The following is a 20,902-nucleotide window of genomic DNA, read 5'->3' as shown; positions in this document are numbered from 1 at the left end:
AGAGTAGGGCTCGGGCTCCACATCCGCAGTTTGAAATTGCGGCCGACATGGAGACGGTTGAGTGACTGGGACTGCGGCCATTGAATTGTTGTTAGGATGTGATGCAGTAAGAGGCGTGGCTGAGATTGTGGCGGAATGGCTGTCACTGCAGAGAATGCTTGATCGTAGGAGCTGCAGGACTTTCCGAAGTACTATTATAGTTGTGAGACATTAGAACATTTACGTAAGATGGATAAGTAAATAAAAGATTTTTGATCTGATGAGCCATAGGGGAATGCTCTTGATCCGGCTAGTAATTTCATAGCAAAAAAAGGAGCCAAGAGTGACGAAGAGAAGAAAAATCTCATAAGAATTTGGTTCAGCCGGGCCATTACATGATGTATATTGATGGTTTTTACGGCTGGNATACACGCGATGTATGGCAGCAAGGTGAAAAGTTTCTCGAAGTAAATTTTCAGCAGCCGGCCACTTGGCATTATTGTTGATTTGGGCTAAAATGCTCGGGTTATGGTGTTTTTCCAAGACTTAGTATGTATCTTTCCAGCGACTGGCATTCCCGGAAAATATTGAAGGACGCCCAGTTTCTGGGTCGGGAGATTTTCCCAGGGATCAAGAGATTTAATCTGGCAATAATCTCGCAACGGCTAGCGCCCTCAGCAAGTCTTGCAAGTTACAAGATTTACAGACGTGATTCTGGGTGATTTTAAGATGATCTGGGTGCAAAAAGAAAGTGGCGAAATGAGAAGAGGAGGCAGCATCCAATTTGAAAGGGAAATATGGGTACCTTTTTGATGCTGTGAGACAGGGGAAAACCACGAATCGCAAAAACCACCAGGATGTCGGGACCAGTGAAGGCTGTCTGCAGCAGCAGACAAGCATTGCAGCAGCACAAGCGAAGGTTGTCCAGTCCGGGAGAGGCTCTGGGTGGAGCTGGAGAGAATTTAGTGAGGCTGAGCACAGCAGCGTCAGCAGAGCAGGAATTAGGTGCTCACGACGTAGTCGCCTGCAGTTTAGCGTGCAGCTGAACAAATCAGTCGCTATTTTTGGCGCCTCCTGTATAGACGCCACAAGCAGACAGCGAAAGTCAATGGCGAAAGCTGGGGAGAGTCTAGGTCGTGGCGATCGGCGTCAAACAACAAGATTCTAGAGGACAACGACGGTTGAGATAGGAAGGTCGTAAACAGCCTGTATGCCGCGTATTAATATAGATGAAGGACTGATGGTGTACGAATGCGAAACGGGGTTGGACCAACGAGAAAGCACCAGCGTTAGACAGTCGCCTCGCGCATGCCCCAGCCGGCCAAACCCTGCGCCATACCCTAACGGGCTTGAGGCGTTGTGAACTCCTCCTCAGCTGTGAGAAAACAACCTCCCTGAACTTTTTCTTTTGTCCTCATTTATCCCTCCGCTCCCCTACACCACTGAGTTGTATTCTTTCAGCATCTCCCCTACCGTCATATTCTTTGGGTAGTTCGTCCTCGCTCCACTGCGCACCATGGCCTACCAAGGGCCAGGAGGATACAGCGACCCTCACTCAGGAGTCTGTTTTTCATCCACCTACCACACTGCTTTGTTTACTGACTTTAAAACCAGCATTATGATAACCCTACCCATCGACATGATGGCTCAGACGACGAGGAAGTCGAGCGCTCACTCCTCCACCCGAATCCAACTGGCGCCAATCCTGGTCCCTTTGATGATCCTGGCTATCAGGGAATTCCAGAGGTTCGGCCAGCCTCTACCTACAGTTTGACTGAGACGTACGCCGATAGCTCCACCACCCGGGGCCCACCATATCACGCTGGCTACCACGAGGGTCCCGGGGTCTACTCTGGCCCTCTCGACAACCCCACCCAAGCTTACGACACCCCCGGAAGAGCACCATCACCATATCAGAGGAGCGAGACAAGCTCAACAGAGGCGTGGAGACAAAGGCAACAGCCAGGAGGTATGGGCGGAGCGGGCGGCCTCAAACGTGCTCAGACGCGTAAGGTCAAGCTCGTGCAAGGCTCAGTCCTTAGCGCCGATTACCCAGTTCCCAGTGCTATCCAGAATGCAATTCAGGCAAAGTATCGTAATGACCTCGAGAGCGGGAGTGAGGAATTCACACACTTGAGATGTACGTTCCGATCTGTTAGAGGAACTACTGCTAGAACTCAAGTTGACTAGAACTAGACACTGCGGCTACCTGCGACCCCAATGATTTCACGCTCAAGAACGGCTATAATCTTCGGCCAGCTATGTACAACCGACACACTGAGCTGCTCATCGCCATCACATACTACAACGAAGATAAAGTTTTAACGGCGAGAACTCTCCACGGTGTTATGCAGAACATCCGCGATATCGTGAACTTGAAGAAATCTGAGTTTTGGAACAAGGGTGGCCCGGCTTGGCAAAAAATTGTCGTTTGCTTAGTTTTCGACGGTATCGACCCTTGCGACAAGGGCACGCTTGATCTCCTCGCAACCGTCGGTATCTACCAGGACGGTGTCATGAAGAAGGATATTGACGGAAAAGAAACAGTTGCTCACATCGTAAGCTGACAAACTTGGAATCCAAGAGGATTCAATTCTGACACAACCTAGTTCGAGTACACTACCCAGCTTTCCGTGACCGCCAATCAGCAATTGATCCGGCCGCACGATGACAGTGCCAGTACTCTTCCTCCAGTGCAGATGATGTTCTGCTTAAAGCAAAAGAACAGCAAAAAGATTAACTCCCATCGATGGCTGTTTACCGCTTTTGGCCGCATTCTAAACCCTGAGATCTGTATCTTGCTTGACGCTGGTACCAAGCCTGGCCCGAAGTCACTGCTCTCCCTCTGGGAAGCCTTCTACAATGACAAGGATCTCGGTGGTTCTTGCGGTGAAATCCATGCCATGTTGGGTAAGGGCTGGAAAAATCTGCTAAATCCGCTCGTTGCTGCTCAGAACTTCGAGTACAAGATCAGTAACATTCTAGACAAGCCACTGGAATCGTCCTTTGGATACGTCAGTGTGTTGCCTGGTGCTTTCTCTGCTTACCGCTTCCGAGCCATTATGGGCAGGCCGCTAGAACAGTATTTTCACGGTGATCACACCCTGTCCAAGATTCTTGGTAAGAAGGGTATTGAAGGCATGAACATTTTCAAAAAGAACATGTTCTTGGCCGAGGATCGTATTCTTTGCTTCGAACTGGTTGCCAAGGCGGGCTCTAAGTGGCATTTGACCTACGTCAAAGCCTCAAAGGGTGAAACCGATGTGCCCGAAGGTGCTCCAGAATTCATTGGTCAGCGTCGTCGTTGGTTGAACGGTTCTTTCGCTGCCAGTATCTACTCATTGATGCATTTCGGACGGATGTACAAGAGCGGTCACAACATTATTCGCATGTTCTTCTTCCACATCCAAATGTTTTATAATGTCTTCACGGTCTTCCTCTCCTGGTTCGCTCTCGGTAAGTCATCATTTCCGAGCTATCAAAGATCCTGCTAATAGCAACTTTCAAGCTTCTTTCTGGTTGACAACGTCGGTTATTATGGATCTCGTGGGCAATCCTGACGAAGCATCGAATCACCATGCTTGGCCATTTGGTGACACCGCAACCCCTATCTTTAACACTGTCCTAAAATACCTCTATCTCGGCTTCCTGCTGCTCCAGTTCATTCTCGCTCTAGGTAACAGACCAAAAGGTTCTCGATGGACTTACATAACGTCATTCTGCGTCTTCGGCTTCATCCAGCTCTACATTATCATTCTTTCGATCTACCTTGTGATAAAAGCCTTCACAAGTCCCACAGAAGCTAAACTCAACGATGATAGTGCCAAAGACTTTATCCGCTCCTTCTTCGCATCTGATGGTGTTGGTATCATTATAATCGCTCTGGCTGCTACCTTCGGTCTTTACTTTGTCGCCTCATTCCTTTACCTTGACCCCTGGCACATGTTCACTTCCTTCCCCCAGTACCTGCTCATTATGTCGTCCTACATCAACATTCTCAACGTCTACGCGTTCAGCAATTGGCACGATGTCTCCTGGGGTACCAAGGGCTCCGACAAAGCCGACGTCTTGCCCTCAGCAAAGACAGAAAAGGCTTCGGACGGCAAAACCACTGTCATCGAGGAGCCTGATCTGCCACAAGCCGACATTGACAGCCAGTTCGAGGCTACGGTTAAGCGTGCTCTATCACCTTACATCGCACCGGTCGAGAGCACAGAGAAGACGCTTGAGGATTCGTACAAGTCTTTCAGAACACATTTGACGACGGCCTGGATTTTCTCGAACGCCACGCTCGCGGTTGTTATCACCAGTGACAGTTTCGACAAATTTGGTTTCTCTGTAAGCACTGCAAACAAACCCTTCTGAATACCCAAGATGCTAACGATTCTCATTAGTCCGGCGCCTCGGCCCGTACGGCTCGCTTCTTCCAGGCCCTCCTGTGGGCCACTGCATTCCTCTCCATTATCCGCTTCATAGGCTGTTTGTGGTTCCTCGGCCGCAGCGGTCTGTTCTTCTGCGTCAGGAAGAGGTAGAAGCCTCATAACCATCCACCCTCTATCCCTCTTTTCCCCAAACCCCCCCCCCCCCAGAAAGAAGGATCCTAGGTGCCTGCGTCGTTGTTATTGTTCCTTTATCGGCGTTGGAGCGTGTGCGATACCAGCTGGCTGGCTGAGTTTCCCATCCCGGGTTGTTTTTCCATTTGGAATGTCGTAGCGGCGGGGAAGGAAAGAGGCAAGCTCAAGAAAGCAAGCAAAACATAAGCATAAAAATTCATCAATGGAGAAGGAAAGGGGGTAATGGGGAAACCTGTGTATTATCCAGCCGGCACGCTACTCTCTTTTTGAATCAAGGAGCTGAGGTGATGCGTGAGTTATGCGAAAGCAAATCTGCGAATCTTGTTGTTTCTTTTTGGGCTGCTTTCCTAGCTGAGGTCTTTTCTCCTTTGGGTGAGGAAAGGGTGGGCGGAGATTTGTGGGTGGCTGAGTGGGGCGGGAGAGCTCGGCATAAAATCTGTAATTTTTTGTCTATGAGAATTGAATTAGAATGGATCATCTACTCGATATCAGATGTTTCTGCTTGAGTGAGGACGTGAGTGGTGTGTTGGTCTGCTGTGAGAGATGTAGAAACGGTAGTTTGGGAGTTGCAATAGACGGTTGGTGAGGCGCTAAGAGTTGAATTTACCGGCCAAGACTCGAGGTACGCGCTGGAAAAGAGATGGAAGATTGACTATTAGGCTATAAAGAAATGAGTGGCTTCCTATATTGGCTCCAACAGCTCACGCTCCTCGCCTAACAGTAACTTAAAAACCAAAACCTGACTGCGCCCATACACCCATGACCCCCAACTATACAATCGAAACGAAATTAGAATTCCGTATTCAAACTTCGTATAGATTGGTGAAAATGATAGCTGAGATTTACCCCAGACCCTGAATTTTCACGCTACTTTTGAATGGGTGGTCAGCATTCACATCCCTGGGAATGGACGTCGCAGCCTCTGACCGGGCCGGCCCGCTGCCGTTGGATCCATGCTTGTATGCGGTAAGGCGAGGCTGGGATGGTTACCCGTAGAAGGAGAGGCGGGGTCCTCTAGCATACTCTCTCGGTGGGTATAATACCGCATCAGTGAACAAAGGTGTTTGCAGAGAATAGTCGGAGTAGGGTAACACTTGAGTGGAGTATTCGGTTGTTACACGGGTTCCAACTACCTTAGTGATGGAAATGGAAGAAGTATTTGTGTTGTCGCCAAGTCCAGTTGGCGCTATTCGGAGTGAGATAGATCGAGAAATTTTTCATGGACTCGCTTAGAGATGTGGGAAGTATTAAGACTGGTTGTACATTTCTAAGGGTAATCGGCGGAGGCTAATGAAAGTTTCGATAACAATAGTATATCCACAGGTACATTTGTATTTGTCTCGTTCCCAGACCTTCTTGCCAAGGCTTACTTGCCAAGCCGCTAGCCGCTTTTGGCAAGACCTTCGTTAGAAGGTCTGGTACACGGTTCGGATTTTTGTTAGTCCCGCGCGGGGTATTTAGGCCTATATACACCTACTTTAAGCCAAATTGTCTCAACTTCTATAGCTCCCTAAGCTATTCCTAGTAGCCAGAATTACCAAATCAAACCTGGCGAAGAAGACTACGTTGCCCGATTTGCCCGATTCCAATTCGTTATCTCGTTATCGCGCCCGACGACCCTAAGTCGTATTAGCCGTATCCCTCCCACAACTACCACCGCCCTCTTCTTACTGTAGCTAGAGTACCTAGACTAATAAGCTAGCTTTAAATAATAATTAAGGACTGCTAGTAGGTATAGATTTGCTTCGCAGAAGGGGGTAATCTTTAGGTAGAGCCTTGTGCAGAGCTTTAATAGAGCATTATGTAGAGCTTTGGTAGAGGCTCTGCAGAGCTTCGTGCAGAGCTTCGTGCAAAGCTTCGTGCAGAGCTTCGTGCAGAGCTTCGTGCAAAGCTTCGTGCAGAGCTTCGTGCAGAGCTTCGTGCAGAGCTTCGTGCAGAGCTTCGTGCAGAGCTTTATAAGAGCGTCGTGCAGAGCTTCGTAAGAGCGTCGTGTAGAGCTTCGTAAGAGCGTCGTGCAGAGCTTCGTAAGAGCGTCGTGCAGAGCTTCGTGCAGAGCCTTATGCAGACGTGTAGGTATATAGACGTGCACGTTTATACTAGCAATTAATTATAAATATCTATATAATTGCCTATATAAATGCCTATATAAATAATTATAAAGTCTATATAGAGTTATTTATAAAGGCGTTTAATTAATTAATTATATAGGCATTTATATAGGCAATTCTATAGATATTTATAATATAACGTCCTCTTAAAAATACTTTCTAAAAGCCGCTATAATAGCAGAATATATCTACTAATTATTTAATAAAGAAATAACTACTCCTAATTAAGTCTATGGTATATTCTACTATAGAACTAATATATATAATATAGTTAGAAACCTTACGCGATATAGGAGGATTATAGTAGGCTTAAAGGGTAGATATTATATAGAAAAACGCGATACTATAATAACTAAAGAATAATAACTGGAAATAGTAGAAATTAGTAAACCGCCTAAAAGATATTTAAAAAATTTAAGGAAGGAAGAAGATAGATAACTAAATATAGAAGTAGTATATATAGTATAATAAGCAAGCTAAATCACCTAAGTGCTTTAGATAAAGTATAATAAGAACTAAAATATAGTAGAGGGCAAATTTAGATATATTAAAGATGTTATAAATTTATAGAAAATACTAATAGTATATATAATAAAGCTATTATAGGCTAATATTGCCATAAGCGCCTAACTGGCGGCCCCCTAGCGTATACCTAGTATAGTACTAATTAAACTATAGTTAGGGTCTAAATACTAAAGATAGTAAAAGCGGAGCTAGAATAGATCCTTATATTAATTAAAGTATATATACTAAAGGTAGTAGCGGTAAGGGTCCTATATAGTAGTAATATAGAGGTTATACTTCCTAATTAGTAAGTAAAGGGCTAAACTATTTGTCTGTACAAGTAGAGGTTGTAAATCGTATTACGCGCAGAGCGTATGCGGNAGGGGTCGCATGGCGTAGCGTAGGTAGTCAGGTGACCTACGCTACGCCATGCGACCCCTGCCGCATACGCTCTGCGCGTAATACGATTTACAACCTCTACTTGTACAGACACTATTACTTAAGAAGATGTCCCTAAATATAAAATCCTCTACTAGGACTACCTAATTAAAGTAATTAAAGTACCCTTTAATATATAAGTAGAAAGTAGGTAAGATATTATAAATATATAACTTATTTAAAAGATTATAGAGGGTACTAAGAAACTAGCCCTAGAAATTACTATAACTAGAGATATATAGCTTTATAAAGAACGTATAATATATATAAAGGAATTATTAAGGTTCTAAATAGTTAAAACGCGTAATACCCTAATAATTAGCTTACTAACCTAAGAGATATAGGCGGTAGTAGCCTATAAAGGAGTAATTATAGATAGCCTTTAGTATAAAGCCTAACTATACTACTATAGAGTTTAAGTCTAATAATACTTTAAATACTACTAGTAGGGATATACCTAAAGCGTATACCAGAGATAGAAAAGGTATAGATAGTACGCCAATATATATTAGATAAAGAATATAGAGTATAGTAAAGGACGGTATATAAAACATTTTAAGTATATTTAGAATCTATTAAAATAAGACTTGCCTAATTATACTAGGTTATAGTTACGTTATAGGGAAACGTATATAAGGAGAAGGGGATATATAATGTAAATAATAGTAGCTATACAATTATATAGCGAAAGAAACCTAAGGTACCTACTCTAATAGAGGCAGCCTCTATTTAGCTAGTAGTAAAGTAGAGCGTAAAACGCCTATAAGGTAGTACTAATGCTACTAGAGATCTATTCTAATAGAAAATTCTAATTATAATAGCTATAAGCTCTGTAGTATATAAGAATTAAATAAGTAACTTAATTATAAATATAGCTCTAAAGCATTTATATATATATAAGAAAGGTAGGGTAATAAAATAAGAAGGGAAAACTAATATATAGCTAAAATAGGGCAATATATAGGTAAGATAGGGTAATATATAGAGTACTAGTAGTTAGTTACAATAGCCTTAAATAAGACGCCCTAAATATAAACAAAAGATATCTATAAGTTACTAGACTAGTTAATACCATAAAAGGGCTAATAATAGTATAATATAACCACGGATACTTAAACTATAGAGTAATATGTCCTCTATTTAATAGCCTAAATCTAGAAGAATACTAGATAATAACCCTATAGAAATCGGTATATAATAAATAAATCCATAAAATATACAAACTAAAGGATATTACCTCCTATACGAATTAGACCTAACTACCTATATATACTTTCTAGTAAGCTAAGGTATTAATATATAAGTATAGAGCTACTATACTATTAGCCCTAATATAGCTAAACTATAAGTAGCTACCGATAAGGGCTAAATTAGTAGAATTAACGTCTATAATATAAGAGACCCTAGATTATTATATAGGAACTACTCTAATAGGCTATTAATATAGCGGAAGGTATGGTAATAGTCCTAGAGGACTTTAATATATACTATATATTATAGAGAGGATAGTAGGATATAGTTAAAGTATAGGCAACTTACCTACTTAATAAGCTAGAAACGCGAGGCCTTATCCTAACTACCCTAATTAGTAAACCTACTTAGAAAAAAGGAGAACCTAAGAGAGTATAATCGACCTTATATTTATATAAGAAATACTTATAAACCGAGTAGTGTTATATGGGCTAAAAAATATATAGGTAATAGCTATAAACTATATATCTATACGGATAACGCTTAATATCGCTATACTAGTGTAATAAACCCGCTAATAATACGCTAATAAAAAACTTAACTAGAAAAGGTACTCCTAAGAAGTTACTAATAGGCTTATAGTTATATTTTAGGTAACGCTAAAGAATATCTAGAGGATTATAAGTAACTACTTAAAAGAATACTATCTAAAGGCCTAGCTTAGTAAATATACTCGTTAAAAATAGCTATTAAAGGCAGCCTAGTTACTTATAAGTATAAGGAGGGCGAGGCGATAGTATAGTATAATAGGCTTAAAAAGATAATATAGAAAGAGGGTAGAAATAGCTAGCGCTGGTTTCTAAAAGAAGTTACCTTAGACCTTACTAAACTATATAACTAGAGACTTTAACGTATATTAAGTAGAGTAAGTAAGCTACTAAGGAGATGCTAGAGGACCCCTATTTATCTATACTTCGCTAAATAAAATAAAACCAGTATATAAATAATAATAAGGAAAAAATAGAAATATTAGTAAAGAGGTTTTCCCTAAGCGAAGGCTAAGTAGACTTATAGGATATTAATAGCTAAACCTACCCCCTATCTCTAGAAATAAGTTAGTAAAAGAAATAAAGGTTATTATATAAAAGCTCCCTATTAGTAAAGCGCTAAGGCTAAATAGGATTCTAAATAAGGTAATTAAAGCCGCGTTAGAAGCGGTAGTAATACTACTTATTAATACCGTAACTATCTACCTTTAAGGAGACAAACTACCTAACTACTTTAGAGTAATAACTGTAGTTGTCTTACTAAAGGTAAAGGAAAAGGCTACTCCCTTTTAGAAAGCTATTAACTAATTACTCTAGAAAACACCCTAAAAAAGCTTTTAGAAAAAATAGTTATAGAATGTATATAAGAGGTAGTAGAGGTATATAAGCTACTATAGTAGACGTAAATAGGCGTAAGAAAGAAATTATTAACCCTTTTAGCCCTCTTCTTAATTACCTCTAGTATTTAAGTCTTATAGTAAGCTTACCTAGGATATACTATATCTATACTAAGCCTAGACCTAAGCGGGGCCTTTAATAATATATTATATAAGAGGCTTTTATAAATCTTAAGGAATAAGGGCCTATTAGACTAAATAATTAAGTTTATCTAAGCCTTTCTAATAAGGCGTACTTCTAAAATAGCAATTAAGGGCTATAAAAGCGAATTAATACTAATACCTATAGATATCCTATAGGGAATACCTCTATCGCTAATCCTAATCCTATTCTTTATATCTGAGCTATTAGAGATATTTAACTATAACTAAAATATATTAGCCTTAGGATTTATAGATAATATAAACCTAATTATATAGGGAAATATAATGGTAGAAATTATACTAGGCTAAACTAAGTATATAATAGGTATATTATATAAGAAAAACAATATAGCGCCAAATTTATACTAGATTAATACTAACTTATTAATTTTATAAGAAAAAGGAGGATAAATAGTAACTTAGCCTTAATAGTAAATGTCTAAGGCTGTAAAGCAAAACTAGAAGCTACTATTAAGGTCCTAAGGTGTTACGGAGCGAGGGCAATGGCTACAAGACGTATGTATTCGTAGAGTCTACAAGATATTACGCGATCGATTGTAAGGGTCAAGGGCGTAAGGAGGTGATATACCTACGCGTAGCTGATATAAGCTATACGCGAGGTATATGTAAAAGCATGGGGCTCTCCTATGGAGGCCCCTATAGTCGGGTTCCGTAACACTACCCCCCCTCCTATTAAGGCGGAGCTCCGGCGACGCTATGGTTACTATATATATATAAGGGGGACGCTTAGGGTATAGAGAAGAAGAAGAAATATTATTATAGGTATAACGGGCTTATATAAATGCTTCTGACTTAAAGCTTATAGGTTGCTACTATGCGGAGGTACTAAGCTATAGAGGGGAAGGAGGCTGTTAGAGACTTAGTAAGATACGGGGGGGTTACTAAGGCGCTAGTAGTAAGCGAGCTAATAGCGATTTTCTATACCAGGCATGGAAAATCCTAATTGGCTAGCTTCTCCTTAGCGTCTAGAATCTAACTAATTAGATAACTTTAACTGGCGGTTAAAGTTCCTAGACATCTTATTAGAGTAGTTGCGTGACAGTAATATATAACAATTTAGCTGTAACGGTTCCTATAGGGGATTAGGTATGAAATCTCTGCTTAGGCCTAGTTTCTATAGGTTTACGTAGTAAAAATTACTAATTAGATCCTTTGCATTTTTAAAGTCTTCCTATAGTTGCCATTCTGGCTAATCTATGTTGAATCCTATATAAATAGCTCTATAGTAGAGCCGTCGTCCTCTGCCTTTGCTAAAGTATTTAGAGTTAATGATTTGTTTAATGGTCCACTTCTTATAGTTCTTGTCTTTGTTCTCGTCTTGGATTAGTACTAGTAGGGGTTTAGGCTATATCTATCCTGGTAAGGGGTTAGGCTAGTAAAGGTATAGTAGCTATAGGTAAAATATAGGCTATATCCTATAGGTGGCTAGGGCAGGCGGGAGCTCTAGCTTATATATAGCTCCCCTATTAATAACTCGTTTAATCTAATAGGGGCCGAGATTTTTATAATTAAGTAACTTTATAGGCCTCTGCGTAGAGATATTATATATATCTAGCCATACCCAGTCGCCAACACGCATCTCTAGTGGTGGCGTTCTATAATAGTCGGCGAAGTAGGCCTGCTTTGCTTAGGCCCAGGCCATTTCTCCCTTATAGTAGTTAAGTAGATTTTTTATACGGTCTGCATACTAGTTGGTAAGTAGTATCTTAAGGCGTTTTCTATATAGCAGTTTCTTATTAACAGGTTCTGGTGGCTCTATGCCGGATTAGGGGTAATATCCCTTATTTGCGAAGAACAGGGTAAATCCTATAGTGGTTAAAATATAGTTATTTACTGCAAATTTACCTAGTAGAAGGTGGTTTACCTAGTTATCTTAACTATAGGCGACTACCTGTCGTAGGTACGCTTTTATACTAGCATTAGCGTTTTCTGGTTGCCTAGTAGTTTTATAATAAAAGGATATAAACATCTTAACGAAGATGCTAAGGCGTTAGTAGATTCATCTCTATATATTGGAGTTAAACTATATGCCTTAGTCGGACGTAATTAAGTTAGGTATCTTATGTAATTAGTAAACTTTGCGAAAAAAGGCGTTAGTAACGTTGCTAACAGCTATACCTTTAGTTAGGACGTAGTGGCGTTCTTTTATAAGTTAGTATATTATTATAAGAATATTCTTATAAGTACAACCATGTTGTTTATAGGGTAGTAGGTTAATAATAAAGTCTATAGCGATATCTGCCCATTGTTATATAGGTACTAGTAGAGGGTATAGTAGTCCTTAGTACTTTATATTGAAGGCCTTAACGCGCTTATAACTATAGTAGGCACCTATAAAGCGTTTAACTAAGTCTATTATCTTAGGCTAGAAGTAGTATCGGCTGAGAAGCTTATAGGTTCCTTTTTTACCTAGGTGGCCGCTTAACTAGAGGTTGTGGGCCATTTAGATTAGTTGCCGTTATAGGTTTTTTAAGTTAGGGATAAATAGGCGGCCTTTATAATAGAGCTTGTTCTCTTTTACTTCTAAGGCTGCTATATTAATCTAGCCCAAGCTTTAGAAGTTAATAGGCAGCGTATAGGTACTAACGGTCTTTGCGGAGATAAGTTAATATAGTAGTAGGTTAATAGAAGTATTATATACTGCGGTAATAAGCTCGTTAATTTTAGGGGGTAATTTTAGTTCTATAGTATAAAGCTAGGGTGCAGTTAGCTCTATTATAGGTAGTATACCTAGGGCTAAATTCCGTACTTTTAGGATTATCTATTATTAGAACTAATTGCAGGGGTTATTTTCTAACTAAGGAAGGTCTTACGAGCGGCGTATTAGGCTATTAGGCTTAGTGCCTTATACTCCTAGCCTATATATAATTTTAAAGTTAAAACTAGAGAGAAACTCGTTCTAATGTACTTAGTATTAGTTTAGCTACTTTATGGTTATAAAGTACTTAAGGTTACAATAGTCCGTAAGAACTTTAGTTAGCTAGTTAGGTTTTACTAAAAAGAGTTCTAATTAGAACTCTTTAAACGCTTATATAATTGCAAGGAGTTCTTTATTATAGATCTTATAGTTACACTCTTATAGCGTAAGCTTAGCCAAGTAAAATACGACTAGGTAGAGGAGGCCATTATTACCTATCTAAGAGAGGACGTGTAAGGCAGTATTGCTAGGGTGTACGGTAGGGAGCAGGCAAGCCGAGCATGAGTCACATAGGGAGTCGATGGAAGAGGACGATATGGTAATGAGGGTAGGCAATAGCCTGAGTACAGAGAGAGACGAACCGATGGGGGAGGAAGGAGGCTGCAAGCCCGAGGAGCTTATAAGGGGTGGCCAAGGCCTAGCCGAAGGCTAGCCTTGGCAGCCCCTAAGAGCTCCCGGGATGTAGCCGAGTAAGGGACCAAAAGTACCCTTACAGGACGCCTGCGTTAACGTAGTTTAAGAAGTTGGTTTTAAGATAGAGTTATTGTTTTAGTGTAAAGTAAGCTAAGATAGGTGCTTTAGTAAAGGCATTTTTAAGGTCTTAGAACGCCTTCTCGTATTTAAGTATCTAGGTAAAGTATAAATATATTTTTCTTCCTTTTATAAAAAGGCCCTTCGTTCGTATTATTGCTATAAGTAGTACTACTACGCCTAAGAAGTTATATATAAATTTCCAATAGAAGTTAGTAAAACTAAGGAAGGCTTATACGTCCTTAATGCAGTTAGGGGCTTACCATTTAGTAATTATACGTACCTTTTCGGGGTCTATACGGACGCCCTTAGTAGTAATAATTAGTTTAAGGTATTTTACTTCTATAACTAAGAATTCGCACTTCTTTAAGTTAATATAAAGTCCTGCGTCCCTAAGGCGCTATAGGACCTTTTAAACGTGCTTAGTATACTTAGAAGGGTCATTACTATAAATAAGTATGTCGTCTATGTACGCAGAGCAGAAGTCGTCGAGGTAGTCCTATAGGGCGTTATTAATATAGCTTTAGAAGGTGCCTAGGCCGTTATATACGCCAAAGGGCAGAATAGTGTATTTAAATTGACCAAAGCGTAATGCGAATGCGGTTTTCTATTCGTCACCTTCTCGTATTTAGAGATAGTTAAAGGCGGCAATAATATTAAGCTTAGTATAGATTTTAGCTTAACTAAGCCGCTTAAGGGTCTTACATATAAGCGGTATTAGGTATTAGTTCTTAATTGTAATAGCGTTAAGTCCTCTATAGTTAACATAGAATCGAATACCTCCTTCTAGCTTCTTAGTAAGAAAGATAGGGGCGGCTGCTAGTAATATACTGGGACGAATAAACCCTTTATTAAGGTACTCGTTAATATACTTTTTTATAACTAGAAGTTCGTCTTTTAATATTAGGTAGGGTCTCTTATATAGTAGCATTTTTCCTTATTTAATGTTAATGGTATAGTCGTTAGGTTAATATAGGGGGAGTATATCTACGCTCTTTTATAAGCATATATTAATAAAGTCATAGTACCTTTTAGGGAGGAGCTTACGGAGTTCCTTATTAGTAAGTCCTTTTTTAAGCTTTATAAACTTCTTAAAGTCTAAAGATAAAAGTCCGTAGAGTTTGGCCGGGGCGTCGTCTTCTAGAAGGTTAACTATGTTTATCCTATTACTATAGAGGACGTAGTCCTGTTCTTTATTAAGCTTATATAGTTATAATTAGGAGACTATAGCAACAGTCTAGCCTTTCCTACGTGCTATGCGGTAGAAGGCCGCGGCACTTACATAGTAGCAGTTGGTCGTAGGTGGGATAATAAGGGGTTTCTTAAGTTAATATCCTAGGGAGTAAATAGAGGCGGCTAGGCCATGCCTAAGGTAAGTCTCTTTATAGTATTTAGAGTTAAAGGTTACTTCTCTCTTTTTCTAATTAATGGTGGGGTTATGTTGTTTGAGCTAGCTTATTCTAAGGATAATAGGGTAGTTAGTAAGTAGTATAATATAGGCCTAGAGCTCTTCCTAGTGCCCATTTATATCTAGGTGGAGTTATGCCATATAGGTAATCTTCTATGCGGTATAACTACTATCAGCGAGTTATAGGGCGCGGGCTTTAGTAAGGGGTAAGGTAGGTAGGTTATAGGTGCGCATAAATTAGGTATTTATAAATTTATTAATAGCTCCGCAATTAATTATAGAATGACTTTTATATTATTTTTTAGCAGTAGTTCCTATTATAAGTAAAACTATCTATTTCCGTCCGTTTATCTTTACTATATTATCTATTAAGTAGGCTAATATATAGATCCTTTTATCGTTAGGGCGTCCTAACCCGCGACTTAGGGCTAGAACTTAGCGTTTTCCATTTCCGTATCTAACCCTACTACTATTACTACGTCTTCGTCTTGTATGGTAGCGGCGCGTAGTAATATATTTAGTATTTAAGGTATTAGGTTAGGTATTAGGCGGCGGTTACTAAACCTAGCTATTAGGCAGTTTAGGTTTTTGTAATAACAGCCTTCTTAACAGTATCTATAGCAGTATCCTAGTTTCTAGAGTAGCTTACACTTTCCGTCTAGGAGTTTTTTTAGAAAGGTTAGTATAGCGAGGTCAATATTAGCTCTGGTGGGATTTAAGATAGTAGGCGTTGGTAGCTTAGTATATATAGGTTTAGTAGGCCCGGAGGGCTTCTATAGGAAGGTCTTTAGGTAAGAGTTAGCAGTAGCAATTTAATTTAGTCGTTGTTTAATCTTCTATAGGGCTGCTACTATATCGTAGATATTGTTATAGTTATAGCTAGCGGCTGCGTGACTAAGGCAATAAGTGACTTTTTTAAGGAGATCTTCTTAGTCTTTAGTATCGTCTTAGGTAAGGACTCTAGTGTATTCCTAGAATTTAATATAGAACTCGTTAAATAATTTAGTAGGGCTTATCTTTAGGGCATATAGTTTAGCTCGGCTAGTAGCCACTAGGTTATAGTCACGGTATATTAGGTTAAGATTATTAAGGACTTTTTAATAGGACTGCTACTTCTAGGGGCCGTTAGTCTCCCATTAGGCGAAAAGTCTATTAAATGGTATACCCTTTATTTATCTAATAATATAGCCGATCTTAGTGTCTTCCGTAGGAAAAAGGTAGGCGCTCTAAGTTAGTTTCTTGCGGATTTGTATCTTCTAGTGGCTATATTCCTTACGGTCTCCCTAAAAGACTAGGGGATTAAGATAACATGCATTAGACCCTACGGTAGCAGCTTAGGTCCTATTATTATAGCTTTTATTATCGCTGCTTTAGTGCTAACCCTCCGTTAAGCGTTAAGTAGGTAAAGTTGCCGGGGGCGTAGAGACTTAGGTGGCGTTATATACAGTAGAGAGATATCTAGCGTTATTACAAATATGCTCGTTAAGCTAAGATTATAGGTATTTAATTATACCTTCTCTTTTAGTAACTGTAGTAATAAGAGCGATCTTAGCCTTCTTTAACTATTAGACGTCGCGTTTAGACACGCGGAGGTTATCTTTAGTTTCTTAACGCGTATTATCGGCGAGCGCCTTACGAGCTTATAGGTCTTAGATGATATTATAATCTTAGGCAGTACGTATCTCAGCTCGTATAAGCTTTAGGTAGTAGTTCTATAAAAGGCGGTAGTATTTATTAGGTTCTCGTGCTACCATTTTTATAAACGTCTCGGCGTCTCATATTTTAATTTTAATAGGTAGTAGCCCTTCCGCTTGCTTGTCCGTAGTTATATAGTTAATAAAAGATAAGACATTATTAGTGTCTATCTCCTTAGGGGTTAAGGCTAGGGCTAATAAATCGAATTCTCCTGGGATTAATTAGCGTCGTAGGTTAAGTGTAGGTATTGGATTATTCTTTGGGTTTAATATAGTAGCTAATAAGGAATATCGTCTTACTATCGTGGGTTCCTTAGAAGTATAAAGTAAGGTAATTCGTAGACACGCTGCTTTTAGCAGCGCCTACAGTATTACAAAGATATAGAATTGGTCGTAGGCTAAGCGTTAGTAGTAAAAAGGCGCAACGTAATGTCATGGAGCGGGGGCAATGGCTACAAGACATATGTATTCGTGGAGTCTACAAGACGTTGCGCGATCGATCGTAAGGGTCGAGGGCGTAAGGAGGTGATATACCTACGCGTAGCTGATGTAAGCTGTACGCGAGGTGTACGCGAGAGCACGGGGCTCTCCTATGGAGGCCCCTGCGGTCGGGTTCCGTGACAACTCTAAATTAAACTAGAATACGTATATTATATAGACGACTTATAAAAGAGCAGTAGTATTTATAGTAATATTACGAATTACAGCCTTAATATAAGGTCTCTCTTTTAGACGTATATATCTACTATATATAGTAATAGTAAGGCTAATAATATTATATAACGCCTAGATCTAGGGCCTAGAACTAAATAGTAAGCTATAAAACTAATACTTATATAGAACTATAGGGGCCTATAAAAGAATACTATATACTATACTAGAACGTAAAGTGGTAATAGTATTACTAGATCTATATATTAATATAATTGCTATATAGAGAGCGGTTATAGTATAAGGCTACCTAGTAGAGGAAAATATATACTAAATACTAAAACGTATACGAGAAGTAAAGGCCCTTTAAAAAGGCGGCGTATCTAAGTATACTAACTAAGAAGCCCTCTACTTATAGGTAATAGAGAGAGAAAAGAAAATATAGGAGCTATTAGTATACTAGACAGAGACCTAGCGCTATACTAGTAAAGTATTATTATAGCGATAGAGAATAGGAGGCTATTAGTATAAATAGAGATTTACTATATTTATTATAAAATAGGTAAATCTTAGATAGAAGTAATATTAGAAGAAGGTAGTAAAGATATAAGATATAGCTATATAGAATACCCTATAGATAATACTAATACTCTCTTTATATAAAGGACTAATAAAAGTAGAATTTATAGCTGCCTTCCTACTATATATAGAGGTCCTATTACGGCATTGACCTATCTTATACTGTTTCCTACTGTTGGCTGGCCCACTACTAGCGCCTTAGCGGCTGGCCCTACTATCTATATACGATACCCCTTTCGCCTCTTCTCCTCTTTATACCACAACGTAGTTATTTAGTCTACTTCACTGCAGCACTATAATAGTTTGTAGTATCTCCTCTTGCGCCCCGTCGCGATCTTTATCTTCCTAGTTTACCGCCTCCGTCTATAGTCTTTATTTTTCCTAGTATAATCGCAACCTGGCGTGACTAACAACACCATACTATAGTCTTAGCATAGCCTTAGTATAGCCTTAGTATAGTCCTAGACAGTCCTGATAACCTTAGTATTATAGTTAGCCTTATAAGATTTTAATTGCCCTACCTAGATCCCTCGGAATGGGCGACTAAAATATAGATAATACCCTGTTAACGAATACACGCGAAGCACTCGCCTACCTCTTTAATACTACCTATACTAATATCACCTAGGCAATTAGGAACGGTCCTAAGTACCCTAAGGACCTTAATGTGGCAAAAACCTTCTAGCACTTCTCTATATGTATAACCTTTTTAACTAGCGTTAAGAGCGGTCTCTAAACGGTCTATAATAAAGGTTAAACTATAAAGTCCTAACTTAAAGAAGCTTAGCATAGAATTAACTCCCTTATAACGCCTAAACTATATATATAATAATATAAATAGTAAGCTTTTATATATATTAAGACCATATAAAGTTTAAGCTCTTAGATCGCTATACTTATTTAAGCTATTACCAATAAGAATATAAACCCTATAACTAGCTCCCCTCTTCTAGCTAAGCCCTATAGGAAAAAGCGTAAAGTAAAAGATTTAACCCTATTTAACGGTAAGGGATCACCAATTAAAAAGTAAGAAAAATTTAAAATATGGGAAATAAAGATCTAAGGTGTTTTTTGGAGGGATGTAAAGTGCTTTAAGACCCTAATGGACGAAGTTTTCTATATGTTAGATATGCTAATAGATAAGGCCTATAACTATGTTAAATATAGCCTTAATATGCTACGCATATACCCAAACAATCTAAGTAAATGGACCTTTTTTGACTGAGAATCTATGTTTATATATATGAGAAGACACTATAAGACTATGGATATAACCTAAGCGGCTAAAAATAAGTTGGATACTTTATATTAAGGTAAGCGTAACTACTAGTCCTAGAAAGTAGAGCTTAATAAGTTAATAATTAAAGCAAATAAGACTAAGGAATAAAAGGTGGATTTATTTAGGAAGAATATTTCCCCTAAAATAAAGGACCTAGCCTTTACCCTTAGCTGTAAGATTAATAATGCCAATTATAAGGGCTGGAGTAAGTAAATAGATGTGTTTACTTATAACCTATAGAACTATACTCACTATACTAAACTAAATGCCGCTAAGCTAAATACCGCTAGCGGATATTAACCTGCATTACCTAATAATAATACCTTAGCACTGGCACTATAGAATGACCTAATAGACCTTAACGCCGTTAAATTTAGTGGTAGTAGTAGTAGCCTTTCTAACGACGTCTAAAGATATCGTATAGATAATAAACTTTATATAGCATGTGGCTAATCTGGCTACTAGAAAGATGCTTATAACCCCTAGATAAACCTAAATCCCCTTTTAATACTACCGCGCTAACCCCCTCCTAGCCGCGGCGGATTCTTTAGTAGAGGGGATAGTAATTAAGGCGGTAACCGGGGACGAGGACGTAGGTTCGGATATAAAAACCCGCCCCTATAATTTCCCTCCCTAATATAGCCCTCCCTAATAGTCCCGTATATAAACTACGGATAAATGCTCCGTACTACTACTAATTATAAAACCGGCTATATTATTGGAGAAGTACCCCCTAGCATATATATACTATTAGAGACCGATACGTTAGGACATACTAGTTAAGACTATAGCTATTAGCTAAGCCCCACGATCTAGTTATTAAAAGGCCAACCCTTGGACTAAGTCGCCTCTAAGGGTTAGAACTATATAGGGAGGAGGATAAAAGGATTAGATTTATACTACTAGATTAGTTAGACCTTATTTTAAGCTAGCTGGTACTTAACCTTAAAATAGTAAATAATAATAAAAATGCTATCCTTATCTAGACTTACCTCTCCTTACCGCGCAACCTACTCCTAGAAGTCTTTATTAAAACATTAAGCCTTATTAATAGTGGTAGTATAGTACTAGTGTTTGCAGACAAAGACTCGCTTATAAAAAAGCACAATATTATAATAAAAAGACTCCTAGTTTTAAAACTACTCCGCCTTGCCAACAGACTCCCATCTAGCTTTATTACCTATTACTTTACAGTAAAAATAATAATTGGCTACTATATAGAATCTATGCTTTTCTATATTATAAAGTTATCACCTTTAATACTAGTAATTCTTGGAATGCTCTGGCTTAAAAAGTATAACCTAAGAATAGACTTCCCCGTTTTAGAGCTTAAGTTTAACTCTAATTACTGTGCCTATAACTGTCTCCTATGGTATATCCCTGACTGTAACTAAGTAGCACTATACGGATGTATTACACGGCTAATGCTTAGATACCGTT

At 39.0% G+C, this 20,902-nt stretch overlaps 2 protein-coding genes across 2 annotated transcripts; one reads left to right on the top strand and one right to left on the bottom strand.

Moving 5' to 3' along the window:
- Positions 1-129: 129 nt before the first annotated feature.
- K441DRAFT_665536 (uncharacterized protein) lies at positions 130-396 on the bottom strand. The gene has a single exon (XM_067649512.1). It carries the CDS (start codon positions 369-371, stop codon positions 195-197), a length of 177 nt encoding a protein of 58 aa, XP_067500287.1. The 5' UTR covers positions 372-396; the 3' UTR covers positions 130-194.
- Positions 397-1,495: 1,099 nt separating this feature from the next.
- On the top strand, positions 1,496-4,511 carry K441DRAFT_577774 (glycosyltransferase family 2 protein; the record flags this gene model as incomplete). Its single annotated transcript, XM_067644261.1, has 6 exons — positions 1,496-1,540; positions 1,594-2,119; positions 2,176-2,537; positions 2,589-3,435; positions 3,488-4,317; positions 4,374-4,511. The coding sequence occupies 6 exons, from the start codon at positions 1,496-1,498 to the stop codon at positions 4,509-4,511; spliced, it is 2,748 nt and encodes a 915-aa protein (XP_067500286.1).
- Positions 4,512-20,902: the final 16,391 nt, after the last annotated feature.

This window comes from Cenococcum geophilum (genome assembly GCF_001692895.1).
Source record: "Cenococcum geophilum 1.58 unplaced genomic scaffold K441scaffold_44, whole genome shotgun sequence".
In the NCBI taxonomy this organism is placed as follows: domain Eukaryota; kingdom Fungi; phylum Ascomycota; class Dothideomycetes; order Gloniales; family Gloniaceae; genus Cenococcum; species Cenococcum geophilum.
This window is presented reverse-complemented; position numbering and strand designations above follow the sequence as displayed.